Source organism: Sorex araneus, chromosome 1 (assembly GCF_027595985.1).
Source record: "Sorex araneus isolate mSorAra2 chromosome 1, mSorAra2.pri, whole genome shotgun sequence".
Lineage (NCBI taxonomy): Eukaryota > Metazoa > Chordata > Mammalia > Eulipotyphla > Soricidae > Sorex > Sorex araneus.
The window spans coordinates 302,234,858-302,250,715 of record NC_073302.1 but is presented as its reverse complement, the minus strand read 5'-3'; the positions used below and the strand labels follow the sequence as shown (position 1 = coordinate 302,250,715).

The 15,858-nt window shown below is 45.6% G+C and overlaps 1 protein-coding gene across 1 annotated transcript in view; it reads right to left on the bottom strand.

The window, feature by feature from the left end:
• ENPP6 (ectonucleotide pyrophosphatase/phosphodiesterase 6) overlaps positions 1-15,858 on the bottom strand; it is a 104,511-nt gene that overhangs the window by 22,390 nt on the left and 66,263 nt on the right. Inside the window, exons 4-5 of the mRNA XM_004614723.2 lie at positions 7,178-7,319; positions 5,782-5,961 (exon numbers count right to left, since the gene is read on the bottom strand). Coding sequence (XP_004614780.1) covers positions 5,782-5,961; positions 7,178-7,319 — 322 coding nt within the window. The remainder of the gene's footprint in view (positions 1-5,781; positions 5,962-7,177; positions 7,320-15,858) is intronic.

Genomic DNA, 15,858 nt, shown 5'->3' with positions numbered 1-15,858 from the left:
CCAACAAAAGGAGCCCAAACCAGGCAGAAGGAAAGAGATAATAAAACTTAGAGTAGAAATTAACGACATGGAAACCCAAAAGACAATTCGAAAGATCAATGAAACCAAGAGCTGGTTCTTCGAGAAAATAAACAAAATTGATGAACCACTAGCAAGACTCACAAAGAACGAGAGAGAGAACCCTTATAAGCTGAATCAGAAATGAAAAGGGGAACATCACAACAGAAACCAAACAAATTGAAAAGATCATCAGAGATTGAAAATACAGATTGAAAATCTGTATGCCATGAAACAAGAGAACCTAGAAGAAATAGATAAATTCCTCGACTCCTATAATCTCCCAAGGATGAACCAAGAAGACTTGGAGTACCTGAATAGTCCAATTAATATCAAGGAAATTGAAACTGTAATCAAAAGTCTTCCCAAAAACAAAAGCCCAGGTCCAGACGGATTCACTAGGGAATTCTTCCAAACATTTAAAGAGGTCCTATTGCCAATTCTTCTCAAGCTTTTCCAGGAAATTGAAGAAACAGAAACCCTCCCAAACAGTTTCTATGAAGCTCATATCTCCCTAATACCAAAAGCAAACAAAGACACCACAAAAAAAATAAAACTACAGGCCAATATCCCTGATGAACACAGATGCGAAGATTCTCAACAAAATATTAGCAAATAGAATTCAACAACTCATCAAAAAGATCATACACCACGACCAAGTGGGATTCATCCCGGGGATGCAAGGATGGTTTAACATCCGGAAATCAATCAACATAATCCATCATATCAACAAAAGAAAAGATAAAAATCATATAATCATATCAATAGATGCAGACAATGCATTTGACAAGATCCAGCACCTGTTTATGATGAAATATGGTCAATATGGTCCTCAATATGGTCAAAGCCGTTTATCACAAGCCTACAGCAAGCATCATCCTCAATGGGGAAAAACTAAGAGCCTTCCCTCTGAGAACAGGGATGAGACAAGGATGCCCACTCTCTCCACTTCTGTTCAATATAGTACTGGAAGTACTTGCAAATAGCGATTAGGCAAAAAAAAGATATTAAGGGCATTCAGGTAGGAAAGGAAGAAATCAAGCTCTCACTATTCGCAGATGATATTATACTATACCTAGAGAACCCTAAAACCTCTACCAAGAAACTCCTAGAAACAATAGACTCATATAGTAAAGTTGCAGGCTATAGAATCAATACCCAAAAGTCCATGGCTTTCCTATATGCAAATAATGAGAGAGAAAAAAGCGACATGATAGAAGCAATCCTGTTCACAATTGTGCCTCAAAAAATCAAGTACCTAGGAATCAGCTTAACAAAGGAGGTAAAGGACTTGTATAAAGAAACTACAAAATGCTACTTCAGGAAATGAAAAAGGACACGAAGAAATGGAAAGGCATCCCCTGCTCATGGATTGGAAGAAATAACGTTGTCAAAATGGCAATTCTCCTCAAAGCATTGTACAAATTCAATGCGATCGCTATAAGGATACCCATGACATTCTTCAAAGAAATGGAACAAACACTCCTGAAATTCATATGGAACAATAAGCCCCCACGAATAGCTAAAGCAATTCTTGGGAAAAAGAAAATGGGAGGAATCAACCTCCCCAACTTCCAACTCTACTACAAAGTGGTAGTCATTAAAACAGCATGGTACTGGAACAAAGGCAGAGCTGCAGACCAATGGAACAGGGTTGAATATTCTGACACACCCTCCCAAATATATGATTATCTAATCTTTGATAAGGGAGCAAGAAATGTGAAGTGGAGCAAGGAAAGCATTTTTAACAAATTGTGCTAGCAAAACTGGACAACTACATGCAAAAAATGGGCTTAGACCTCCACCTATAACCATGTACAAAAGTCAGATCAAAATGGATTAAGGACCTCAACATCAGACCAGAATCCCTAAGGTACATTGAAGACAAGGTCTGCAAAACCCTCCACGACATTGCAGCCAAAGGTATCTTCAAAGCTGACACGCCACTGGCCAAGCAAGTGAAAACAGAGATAAACAAATGGGACTATCTCAAACTAAGAAGCTTCTGCACCTCAAAAGAAACAGTGACCAAAACACAAAGACAATCTACAGAATGGGAAAGGATATTTACGCAGTACCCATCCAATAAAGGGTTGATATCAAGGATATACAATGCACTGGTTGAACTCCACAAGAAGAAAACTGCCAACCCGATCAAAAAATGGAGTGATGAAATGAACAGAAACTTTCCCAAAGAAGAAATCCGAATGGCTGAGAGGCACATGAGAAAATGTTCATCACTAATCATCAGGGAAATGCAGATCAAAACAACAATGGGATATCATCTCACACCACAGAGACTGGCCCATATCCCAAAAAACAAAAGCAACCGGTGTTTGCGTGGATGTGGGGAGAAAGGGACTCTCCTTCACTGCTGGTGGGAATGCCGACTGGTTCAGCCCTTTTGGAAAACAATAAGTTAGAAATTGAGCTTCCATTTGACCCAGCAATACCACTCCTGGGAATATATCCCAGAGAGGCAAAAAGGTATAGTAGTAATGACATCTGCATTTCTATGTTCATTGCAGCACTGTTTACAATAGCCACAATCTGGAAAAAACCAGAGTGCCCCAAAACAGATGACTGGTTAAAGAAACTCTGGTACATCTACACAATGGAATACTATGCAACTGTTAGAAAAGATGAAGTCATGAAATTTTCATATAAGTGGATCAACATGGAAAGTATCATGCTGAGTGAAATGAGTCAGAAAGAAAGAGACAGACATAGAAAGATTGCACTCATATGTGGAATATAAAGTAGCTGAGAGGTACAAGCTTACACTGATTCAATTTCTGGCAGATATTTCTCTGGACTTAGTTACTAAAATACTAAAATACAGAAATCCAAAACCGTGCGGCCACTAATGCGGCCACTCAACCTCATATCTCTTCAATCTCAGCAATGGAAAACAAATTATCAAATATTTCCTTTTCAGCAAGTCCGACGTTAGGGGGGAGAAACTCCAAACAATAATAGTGAGTTTTTTTGTTGAAATATTGAATGTAATCAAAGTAAAGTGAAATTTGCCAGTTACACAGGAGGGATGGGGGGCTGGGGAGGTGGTGGGGTGGGGGGATGTATACTGTGATTCTTGGTAGTGGAATATGTGCACTGGTGAAGGGATGGGTGTTCAAGCATTGTATAATTGATACTTAAACCTGAAAGCTTCATAACTTTCCACATGGTGTTTCTATAAAATAATAAATTAATTAAAAAAAGGTGAGGGGATCTGTAGCAGGAAACTGCTGTTATCTCTCATGCCTGGTGAGCATAAAGCCACCCTCTACAATGTCACGCATCAAAGCTTACACAGATTTCAGAATACCATTAGGTTCTTCTCATGGGTCACTCCATAGTTAGATAACAAATAAAACATAATTATGTCCAAAATAATAAATAAAAAGGCCAAAGATATTGGCCTGCCTGACGATAAATGCCGTCAAATCCGAAGAATGAAAATTTGTTCTTGCCTTGACTGAAAGCATATCCTACACACTGGACTCCTAAAAGTACTAAGACTTGTTTACCATGTATTAATCCATCATTTTTTGATGAAGATGCAAATACTGTCTGTTATTTCCAAGATCTAGTAGCAGCTTAACTGTTGATGGTGAAAATGAAAATCAATGGCAGATGTTAACTTGATGGATTTTGCCAAATAAAATTCCTGGAGAGAATAGAATACAAAGTTGAGCCAATCAACTGGACTCTGACAAATCATTCTCCTCTGGACTGCTTAGACAAGGGTGTCCTGTAACCCCTGACATTACAATTTCCCACTGAAGAAAACCCCAAGTTCTTAACGGAAGTAGGAACATTTGCAGAAAGAGTGTGGGTACGTAAAAAAGCTGGTAACATTCGCCAGGGCCCACAAACTCTTGTGTCCTTCACATGCTGAACAACAAACATAGCCCAAACACAACCTTTGAGTTTGAATAATCAACCAACTGCTTCCAGCAGCTTGCAATAGCCTGACTTAAGCGTGGTGCTGGGAAAACTCAGTTCAGCCCAGAAGCTGCTCAGGCATCATTCTTCTATAGCCCATTTGCTCTGAAGCACGAGTCAAAGAAGAAGGTGACCAGATTAACAAAACTTCCTTGCAAGCATCCATAGTGCTGGGGTCAGGGGAGAGTTCACCAATATCTAAGATTTTCTTCCTACTTTCATATTTAGGGATATCTTCGTGGTAACCCCATGCAGATAAGTTCGACACTTCCACTGAGCAAAAATGAGAGAACTGTTACCAGTGATTGGATCTTGGGTGAGGAAAAGACGCAAGATCAGTAACGGGTTCTTTAGGCACCCCCCCCAAAAAAAAAACAGGTTTTAGAGTACTGAAGGGAGGTGAGCAGAGCCAGAAGGAAGCTTTTGTCTCTGGGTCAGACAGGAGACACTTTGACCTGTCCCCAGTGCTTTATCAACACTACCACGGCCATCATCATCAATGGCATTACAGCTGTGGGGATGGAGGGGAGCTGTCTTGGCCCCTGGCACCCTGTCATTGGCCTTCTCGGGGCAGCAAGTGGGTGTCCCCTACAAAAGATGCTAAGAGAACTGTAAGATTAGCTGGTGGGTCTCTAGTCATGCCTTGGAGCTGGCCATGGGTCTAAGTGAGCTTCTCTGTCCATCTCTTAAATGCACAAAGGCCCTGAGACACACCAAGTCCCAGCCATGTGCAAACCAGAGAAAACATGTGGAAACCTAGTTAGGAGCTGCCCCCAGAGCTGCCTTCATGCCATGTGGGTCTGAGAGGAACCACCGTGGGTCCTCAGCCCTCTGCTCACCCATCACCATCCCAGCTCCTTTAAAGAGGGGGTAGGGAGTGGGGGTGGGGAGCACGCCTGGCAGTGCTCACAGGACTAATCCTGTGATCAAGAGTGATCCCTGGTGGTGCTTGGGTGACAATCAGTGTGGGGGGTTCCAAGTGTGGGTGGCCTCATGCAGCACACCCCTTAGCCCCTGTTCTCTCTCACCGGCCCCATCGTCATCTCAGAGTCCCTGGTGAATGCCAATTGACAACTCTCCTCCAGAGAAAGAACCTTCTGGGACTGGAGAGAAAAATACAGTGGGGAAGGCACTTGCCTTGCACACAGCAGACTCAGGTTCAATCCCTGGCATCACGTATGGTCTCCTGGGCACCGCTGGGAGTAAGCCCTGTGTACCACCAGATGAGCCTCCCACCAAAAAAACCCAAAGAACTTTCTAAGTAAGTACCCCCAAATCCTCGGATTTCCTTCGAAGTGATGCATTTCGGCCAGCAGTAGAAGAGCTCCCATTCTCTCTTTGGTTTGGGGGCCACCCCCAGCAGTGCTCAGGCCTTACTCCTGGGTCTGTGCTCAGGGATCACTCTTGACAGTGCTCAGGAGCCCAGATGGGGTGCTAGGGATGAAACCCAGGTCAGCCATGTACAAGGCAATGCCTTAACCCCTTTGCTCTCTCTCTCTAGCTCCAAGAGGCCCCCCAGCCCTTTCTAAAGGATTTCATATGCAAAGCCCTGTACGTCTTCTGTCCCATTTAATTCTCCTAACCTCCACCAAGGCAGAGCGTTGGGGGTTTATCTGGGAGACTCGGGAGTCGGAACTAGGGGGCAGGGATCTGTGGCCCCTCACACGGACTCTGAGGGCTCATCAGAGCTTCCAGGGAAAGAAGACTGCTCCAAGTGGGGGTGAAAGAGGGTGCTCTGAGGTCCCCCACGCCCGCTCCCACCAGGACCCGTCTTGCCTCTGCATGCTTCCCAGGGGCTGGCCACAGGCTGACGACAGGGCCTCGGTCCTTCACTTGCTGCACGTCATTCAAGTTGATGTATTTGTTCAGCTCGATGACTTGGTCCATCCAGAAAATGTCTGTCATCCCATGGTCTGAGAAGATAATGACGTCAAGGTCGTCCTGCAGGTCCCGTTCCTGGGGGTGGACAAAGATGGTCATGATGGCCCCGGGGACCCGCTTCTGCCCTGAAGAGACACACCTCTGATTCCCAGCCGGAGGCTGAGACACAGCTGCACACACCTGCTTCCGGCCAGAACATGGTATATTAGGGCTTTGGCCTTTGAGTCACACTCTCTGTTTCCACCTCCTCAACCCTCCCCACAACCTCCAGTGCTCATAGGTTGCCTGTTGCTCACCCATTCTACAGACATAGAACATAAAGTCCTGCTGATTAGAACCGGAACAGCTACAACACCCTTTCCACTGAAAAACAGAAGACAAAGGCACTGGCTGGGCTGTGCAGAGAATGGGACTTGGGCTCGCTGAGGGAGGAGATGCATTATGAAATATGGTCTGGAGTTTCCTCATGTAATGAAACAAACAAGGAGGTTCTGTGTGGTCCAGTAGGACCATCAAAGATATTCACCCCCTGGAGAGTGAGTCTTGAAACTGCAAGGACATGTTCACGCCCGTGTTCTTCACAGCTTGATCCACAAATACCCAAATATGGCACCCACCCAGGGCCCACCCGTGGCTGGAGAAAGAAGCTCTGTCCTATGGGCCCCATCAGGCACTCTCTGGCCATTAAAGGAAGACAAAAGCCATCTTCCTCCACACCACGGGTGGAACTGGAGAGGATGAAGCTCAGGGAAATGATCAGGAAGTGAGAGACAATTCCCAGGTGATTTCTCTCGTTGGCGAAGTGCCAATAACCAAAGCAAATGAACAGGTCCAACAAAGGAGTCTCCAGACTGTGAAAACTAGGGCTGTTGCCACAGGGATGGCAGAGAGAAGCAGGGGAGAAGTGAGGGAGCCATTTTGATCCTTGAATGGTGCTGGTTAGTGGTAGCACCATCCTTGTCCATAGAGTGGCAGGAAGCCGATCTCTGAGACATCCACATACGTTTCCAAGTCATTCAGAAAAAGTGTGGCAGAGTCTGGGAGAGACACGGTCCAACTCCCAGGCGCATGCAGCTGACAGACTTGTTCTGAGGTGGGGAAAGCTCTGGGCCACTGCCCGGCTCTGCCAGAGAGTACTGTGGGCCTGGGGATGTCTCCCAAGCCCGCAAGGACCTTGGCGCCTGAAAAGACTCTGGCCTCCACTGAGAGAGAAGCCCATGGGTGAGGGGCCGCCCAGTCATGGAGACAGCAGGGACCCTGAGAGGAAGGGCAGCCCCGAGGCTGAGTTCACCTGGATCCACTTGGTCATGTGCTGCAGGACGCTGTCCACGGCCACCAGGGCATCCTTCCTCTGCCGTGACGAAGGGCCATAGTGGTGGCCTTCCACATCAATGCGCTCATGGTAGATGGCTGCCAGGTCAGCCCGGCCACTCCTGGAAGATCGGGAGGAGACACAGCTGAGATGGCCTCCAGCCAGCAGGTCTCTGGGAAGCCCCAGCCACCTCAGGGCCAGGTGAGAGCTGACATCAGCATCCCCCTTCCTGAGCTCCAAGGGGATCGCTTGCTGTCTCTCCTGGGGTGTTACTCGTGACACCCAGACAGGTAGGGGATGGGCACACAGGCTGGGGTTGATTCTGAGCGTGCCTCTGTCACTGGAGTCTGGGAAGGGACCACCACCTCCCCGTCACCCTTCCCGTCCCTTGGTGAGTGGAGCCTCTGCAGTGAAGCCCTGGGTAGGGGTCTAGGTGTCAAGAATGAGACCGTGTCCCACCCCACAGTCTCGCGGTCAGGGCCTCACATCAGCAGCACCCCTCCAGGACCCTGGTTCTGTGCAGACCCAGGAAGGTGAGTCCAGTGTATAGGGTTGAGCCCAATCTGCAGCAGAGGGTCCCAGGAAGACCCTCCCTCTGTCAAATCTCCTTGTTGGGGCCAGAGTCTAGAAGGTAAAAGTGTGAGTGAGGAATCCCGGGAGGCTACAAATGCCACTGGGTGTTTGTTTCTTCACCGTCCACAGGTCTCTGTGCCCTGACAGGCCACCTGCTCCCTAAGACAAGGGACAAGAGGAGTGGGCAGAGGGCTCGGGAGGACAGAGGAGGGAGAGGGAAGGAAGAGGGGAGTGGGCAAGGAGGGAGGGGAGGGGGCATGCAAGGTAAGTGCCTACACCCTTGGACTATCTGTCCCTGGAATGATTTTTTTTTGTGTGGCAAGAAATTCAATCTTGGGGCTGGAGCAATAGCACAGTGGGTAGGGCGTTTGCCTTGCATGCGGCTGACCCAGGTTTGATTCCCAGCATCCCATATGGTCCCCTGAGCACTGCCAGGGGTAATTCCTGAGTGCAGAGCCAGGAGTGACCCCTGTGCATCGCCGGGTGTGACCCAAAAAGAAAAAAGAAAAAAAAGAAAAGAAATCCAATCGCTTCAGCTAATCCTCTCTGTGAGTGTGAGGAAACACTATAAAAACAGAAACTAAGGGGCCAGAGAGGTAGCATAGCAGGTAGCGCCTGACCCAGGTTTGACCCTCAGAGCCCCATCCGATCCCCTGAGCCCTGCCAGGAGTGATCCCTCAGAAGAGCCAGCCCTGAGCACGGCCAGGTATGGCCCCCAAACTAACAAACAAAACTAGACATTGAGGATAAAGATGGGGCAGCCAGCCGTAGCTCCCCCTCCCGGGTCACCAGCCACTGAAACCAACTCAGGCTTGAATTCCTTCCTGAGCTTCTGCTCAGAACGTCCCACTGGCCTGGAGAAGGGAAGAGGAGCCATGGGCCCTCAGTGTCATGCCCACAGACCCCCACCTCTCCTCGTCCTCGGGCACCGAACACCTGTCAGGTCAACACCTGGGTTCAAGGCACCGGCTAGGCTCTGGGGACCTAGAGGTAACTGAATTAATGCAATGGGGACACGTTGGTTCAGTAAAATGACTCCTTGCATTCGTTTCTCTTTTAGAACAAAGCTTTGTCTTCAATTTGGTGACCGGCCTTCTCCACCACAAGCACAGGCTCAGGCGTTTATTCTCTTTGGAGGCTTCCCCAGTGAGATTATCATTGTTCACACTAGCCAACATGTCTGTGACTAACTCGTACTCCTGCATCTTCATCAGTAAACAAAAAACCCCTGTCAGCCTGCCTTGGTACGGGGCTGGTGGCGGGAGAAAGTACTTAGCGATGGTATTTTCCTGCACAGCCTTAACTTTTTTTGAGGCATTGGCCCATTGCACTGATGGGTGCCTGGAGCTGCCTCTTTGAAGTTCCCCACCTAATAGAAACTTCCATCAATCCTTCCCTTGGGTCAGCCTCAGAAGTCTGTGGTGACCTTCCGTCCTCACAGCTATGGATACCTTGCTATATGTGCTGATACGCACTGCGTGTCTCATACACACGCTTCCAGGGTGGGGCTGATATTCAAGGAGATTCAAATGAAGAGCCACATCCTCTGGTTCAGTAAAATTTTTTTTTTTTGCTTTTTTGGGTCATACCTAGCGATGCTCAGGGCTTACTCCTGGCTCTGCACTCAGGAATTACTCCTGGTGGTGCTCGGGTGACCCTGTAGGATGCCGGGGATTGAACTTGGGTCGGCCATGTGCAAGGCAAACGCCCCACCCACTGTACTATCACTCTGGCCCCCAAAATGCTTTTGATAGTCATTATTTTAAGGCCACCCAGCGGGTTGTCTTAGGGGTCTTGGTCCTATTGGTAAGAAGTAGCACGTGACCAGACAGCCAGCTGGTGCCAGCTGCTGGTTCCAAGTCAGGGAGCTGTGAAGGGCAGAAGCCAGGGACATGGACTAGGGGAGACTGTGATGGGGAATGGGAGGGGGTGGAAACACGTGATGGTGGGGAGAGGCCTGTTCCACGCAGGCATTTCAGGGCTTCTTTGGGGACTCATGCCTTCCCAGCTCAGAGCTCACGCCTGCTAGTAGTTGAGCTGACACATTCTTGCTCACCAGCTGTTTCCCACATGGCCTCTGGCCTCCATCACAGGGCAGCTCATTTGCAGGGAGTCAATGAGTGAGGAGTGACGGGCAGACAAGCCTGTGGGTCTGTTCTTGCTCATTCATCACTGTGAGGTCTAGGAACCACGCCAGGAGGCTGGGAAGCCATCAGCCCAGTGGCCCATGAGATGCAAGGAGTGTTCTGTTCTGGGGTCCCAGGACACCCTGGAATCCCATCTCCCAAGGGTTCCGTGTAAAAGGTTTTACAGAAATTTCCATGTGAAAGGTTCCTCCTACTGTCGTGCCCCTTTTCCTCATGGAAGAAGGTGGGAAAGAGAAGAATTAGGGAAAGAGAAATGGAGACAATGTGAAGAAAAGGCTGAGCGGGCTGTTAAGAGAAGCAACAGTCGCTGCAACCGACCATCTTTTCGGTGTCACACTAGGAGATGTGTAAATTGCCTGGAACCACTGCCAAGAGCCCAAGTTCTGAAACCAGAGCAGTGAGCCTGCAGGAAACCAATAGGATGGCTGTGATTCTTGTCTGGCCCAGAGAGACCAGTCTGATTGACTTGTCAGGTGGCAGCATGTCCCATCTCTTTCCACCTTTCTGTTCCTTCCTGTGACCTTCCCTCAGACTGACCTTTTATCTGGCCTTGGCATCTCCTGATACCCTCAGAGGTAAGTGCGGGGTAGGCCGGGGGTGTTTGGCATCATCCCCCTAAGAGCAAGTGGCAGAGTGGGAGCCTGTTTTAGAATTTTGGCAGAGTGGGGGAATCACACTGATTGGGGCTCAAATTCTGGCATCTGCATGTCTCAGACTGAAAGGCTAAAACATCTCGGACCCCAACTTCCCCCTTTGGTAAACCTACTCCAGGCTTTTGCCTGGGGAATTCCATGGGCTGACAGCTGCTTCTGTGATGAAGGAGAGGGTGGTTGGGGAGAAGCTTCCTTCCCCAAGGCTAGAAGCCTTTGTTCATCTTGCCAGAGATGGAGAGGAAGAATGAGAAGGTGGAGACGGCAGAGGAGGGTTCCCAGCCTGCTTAGTGCCCAGGGGGTGCCAGTCTGCAAGCGCCTCCATCACCTTCCCCTGTGGGTCAGGGCCTAGAAAGCTTCCTGATAGTACAGCGGGGAAGGCACTTTCCTTGCCTTCAATGCCAACACCCCCTATGGCCTCAAGAGCCCAGCAGGAATGATCCCTGAACAGTTAGGAGTAAGTCCCCAAACTAACAGAAATAGCTCTGTGAGCATGGAAGGCAGTGGCCAGGTCAAATGTGGAAATTGAATCAGCCATGTGCGGCCTACTGGCTGACTGGGACCCTTTTCCTGGGACCCTTCCCTGAAATACTCTCTGGTTGGCTGGGATCCTTCCCTGAAATATTCTCTCTGACCAGAAATCTTCTCTGAAATATTCTCTCTTACTGGAACCCTTCCCTGAAATACTCTCTCTGACTGGGACTCTTCCCTGAAATATTCTCTCTGGTTGGGACCTTTCCTTACAAAGTCTCACCGGCTGGCTGTGACGCCATGGTCAAGATCTTCATAGCTTCTGTCAAAACCTTTCTATTCGGTGTTTCCCACAAACCTGAGCTTTCCGATAAAAAATTCAGAGATGAAATGCTGAAGATGTTCACTGAACTCAATGCAAAGATGGAACAGGTATCCATTAAATTAAAGGAATTAGAGGAGAACCTGAAAGAAACAATGGAAAGGGCAGCCCAGAAAATTCAGGAAGAAATGAGAGCAGAAATTAAAAAGCTACAAAAAGAAATGTTACAAATAAAGGATTTGGTAGATGAAATAAAAACTCAGTGGGTGCCCTCAACAATAGAATGGCTACAGCGGAAGACAGAGTCAGTGAGCTTGAAGATGAGCTGCAGGAAGTCTACAGGCAACAACAAACAATGGGAAGAGACCTCAAAATAGCTCTAGAGCAAATCAGAGACCTAGGGGATGATTTCAAGAGGAACAACATTAGAATCATCAGAGTACCAGAAGGATAGGAAAGCAACCCCAATGAAAAAGCCACAGTCAAACAAATCCTTGCTGAAAAATTCCCAGAGCTGGACAATGCAGGCATCCAGATTCAAGGAGCCCAAAGGGCCCTAACAAAAAAACTCCAAGACATATCACAGTTAAAATGATGGACGTCACAGATAGAGACACAATACTGCAAGAAGCAAGGTCAAAGAAGGAAATCACATACAAAGGAGCATCCTTAGATTCACAGCAAACCTATCAGAGGAAACCCTCCAAGCTTGAAGGCAATGGTGGGGTATAGTGAAAAAACTCAATGAAATGAACGCTTCACTAAGAATACTTTATCCAGCTAAACTCTCATTCAAATTTGAAGGAACGATACAATATTTTGTGGATAAACAACAGCTCAGGAACTGCATAGACTCAAAACCAAAGGTAAAAGAAACCTAAAGGGGCTATTGTAAGACAAGAAAGACACCTACAAGCACAACAAACCTTTACAGAAAGATGGCCCAAAATCCCATAACAATAATCTCTCTCAATGTCAGTGGATAAATTCACCAATTTAGAGACACAGAGTGGTAAAATGGATTCAGAGACTGAACTCAACATTCTGCTGCCTTCAAGAAACACATCTAAATAGCCAGAACAAACACAGACTCAAAGTCAAAGGATGAAAAACAATCCTGCAAGCAAACAACTCCCTCAAAAAAGCTGGGGTGGCCTTACTAGTATCAGACAACAAAGATTTCAGGTTGAAAAAGATTAGAAGGGACAGTGAAGGCCATTTTTTATTAATCAAGGGATATGTACAGCAGGAAGAAATCACACTCCTAAACATGTACACACCCAATCAGGGACCAGCTAAATACCTACAACAACTGCTAACAGACCTTAAGAAGGACATTGCGAGCAACACAATAGTAGTTGGAGACTTCAATACCGCCCTATCACTTCTGGATAGGTCAAGAAGATAAAAACTTAGCAATGAAATATTGGCTTTGAAGTAAGAACTAGAAGAGAGAGGGCTAATAGATCTATACAGGACTTTATGTCCCCCCAAAAAGGAATACACATTCTTTTCCAGTGCACATGGAATATTTTCCAGAATAGACCATGTGCTGGGCCACACAACATACCTCAACAGAATCAGGAAGATAGACATTGTACCAGCTATCTTTTCAGACCATGATTCACTGAAGATAGAAAGTAATCATGTACAGAAGCAGAAAACAAAATCAAACACCTGAAAATTAAGCAACTCAATGTTGAACAATGAGTGGGTCAGGAAAGAAATCAAGGAAGAAATCTAAAGGTACCTGGAAACAAATGAGAATGAAGACACAAGCTACCAGAACTTGTGGGACACAGCTAAAGCTGTGTTAAGGGGAAAATTTATAGCCCTGCAAGAGATAATAAAACTTAAAGCAGAAATCAATGACATGGAAACCCAAAAGACAATCCGAAATATCAATGAAACCATGAGCTGGTTCTTCAAGAAAATAAACAAGATTGATAAACCACTAGCAAGACTCACAAAGAAAGAGAGAGAACCCTTATAAGCCGAATCAGAAATGAAAAGGGGGACATCACAACAGAAACCAAACAAATTGAAAAGATCATCAGAGACTGCTTTGAAAATCTGTATGCCATGAAACAAGAGAACCTAGAAGAAATGGATAAATACCTGGATTCCTATCTCCTAAGGCTGAATCAAGAAGACCTGGAATACCTGAACTGTCCTATTAATATCAAGGAAATTGAAACTGTAATCAAAAGTCTTCCCAAAAACAAAAGCCCAGGTCCAGATGGATTCACTAGGGAATTCTTCCAAACATTTAAAGAGGACCTATTGCCAGTTCTTCTCAAGCTTTTCCAGGAAATTGAAGAAACAGAAACCCTCCCAAACAGTTTCTATGAGGTTCATATTTCCCTAATACCAAAAGCAAACAAAGACACCACAAAAAAAGAAAACTACAGGCCAATATCCCTGATGAACACAGATGCGAAGATTCTCAACAAATTATTAGCAAATAGAATTCAATAACTCATCAAAAAGATCATACAGCACAACCAAGTGGGATTCATGCTGGGGAGGCAAGGATAGTTTAACATCCAGAAATCAATCAACACACACACAAAAAAAAAAACAGAAATCAATCAACATAATCTATCATGTAAACCAAAGATAAAAACTATATAATCATATCAATAGATGCAGAGAAAGCAATTGACAAGATCCAGCATCGTTTATGATGAAAACTCTCACCAAAATGGGTATAGAAGGGACTTTCCTCAATATAGTCCAAGTCATTTACTACAAGCCTATGGCAAGCATCATCCTCAATGGGGAAAAACTAAGAGCCTTCCCTCTAAGATCAGGGACGAGACAAGGGTGCCCACTCTCTCCACTCCTGTTCAATATAGTACTGGAAGTACTTGCAATAGCAGCTAAGCAAGGAAAAGATATTAAGGGCATTCAGATAGGAAAGGAAGAAATCAAGCTCTCACTATTCGCAGATGATATGATACTATACTTAGAGAACCCTAAAGCATCTACCAAGAAACTCCTAGAAACAATAGACTTATATAGTAAAGTTTCAGGCTATAAAATCAATACCCAAAACTCCATGGCTTTCCTATATGCAAATAATGAGAGAGAAGAAAGTGAAATGAAAAAAGCAATCCCGTTTGCAATTGTGCCTCAAAATATCAAGTACCTTGGAATCAGCTTAACTAAGGAGGTAAAGGACTTGTATAAGGAAAACTACAAAACACTACTTCAGGAAATAAAAGAAGACACGAGGAAATGGAAAGATATCCCTGCTCATGGATTGGAAGAATTAACATTGTCAAAATGGCAATACTTCCCAAAGCATTGCACAAATTCAATGTGATCCCTATAAGGATACCCATGACATTCTTCAAAGAAATGGAGCAAACACTCCTGAAATTCATATGTAACAATAAGCCCCCATGAGAAGGGTGATGTGTGCCGAATGTAGACTAGAGACTGAACGCAATGGCCACACAACACCTTTATTGCAAACCACAACACCTAATCAGAGAGAGAGAACAAAAGGGCAGTGTGGGGGGGTGGGGAGACGGGACTGGGGAGGTGGGAGGGATGCTGGGTTTACTGGTGGTAGAGAATGGGCACTGGTGAAGGGATGGGTTCTCGAACTCTGTATGGGGAAAACATGAGCACAAAAATGTATAACTCTAACTGTACCCTCACGGTGATTCACTAATTAAAAATAAAAAAATTATAAAAAAATTTAAAAAAACAATAAGCCCCCATGAATAGGTAAAGCAATTCAGGGAAAAAGAAAATGGGAGGAATCAACCTCTCCAACTTCAAACTCTACTACAAAGTTGTAATAATTAAAACAGCATGGCACTGGAACAAAGGCAGAGCCGCAGACCAATGGAAAAGGGTTGAATATTCTGACACCCTCTCCCCAAATATATGATCATCTAATCTTTGATAAGGGAGCAAGAAATGTGAAGTGGAGCAAGGAAAGCATTTTTAACAAATTGTGCTGGCAAAACTGGACAGCTACATGCAAAAAAATGGGCTCAGATCTCTACCTATCACCATGTACAAAAGTCAGATCAAAATGGATTAAAGACCTCAACATCAGACCAGAATCGCTAAGGTACATTGAAGACAAGGTTGGCAAAACCCTCCACAACGTTTAAGCTAACAGTATCTTCAAAGATGACATTCCACTGGCCAAGCAAGTGAAAACAGAGATAAACAAATGGGACTATCTTAAACTAAGAAGCTTCTGCACCTCTAAAAAAACAGTGACCAAAATCCAAAGACAGTCTACAGAATGGGAAAGGATATTCACCCAATACCTATCTGATAAGGGGGTGATATCAAGGATATACAAGACACTGGTTGAACTCCACAAGAATAAAACATCCAACCCCATCAAAAAATGGGGTGATGAAATGACCAGAAACTTTCTCAAAGAAGAAATCCTAATGGCTAAGAGGCACATAAGAAAATGCTCTATGTCATTAATTATCAGGAAGATGCAGATCAAAACAACAATAA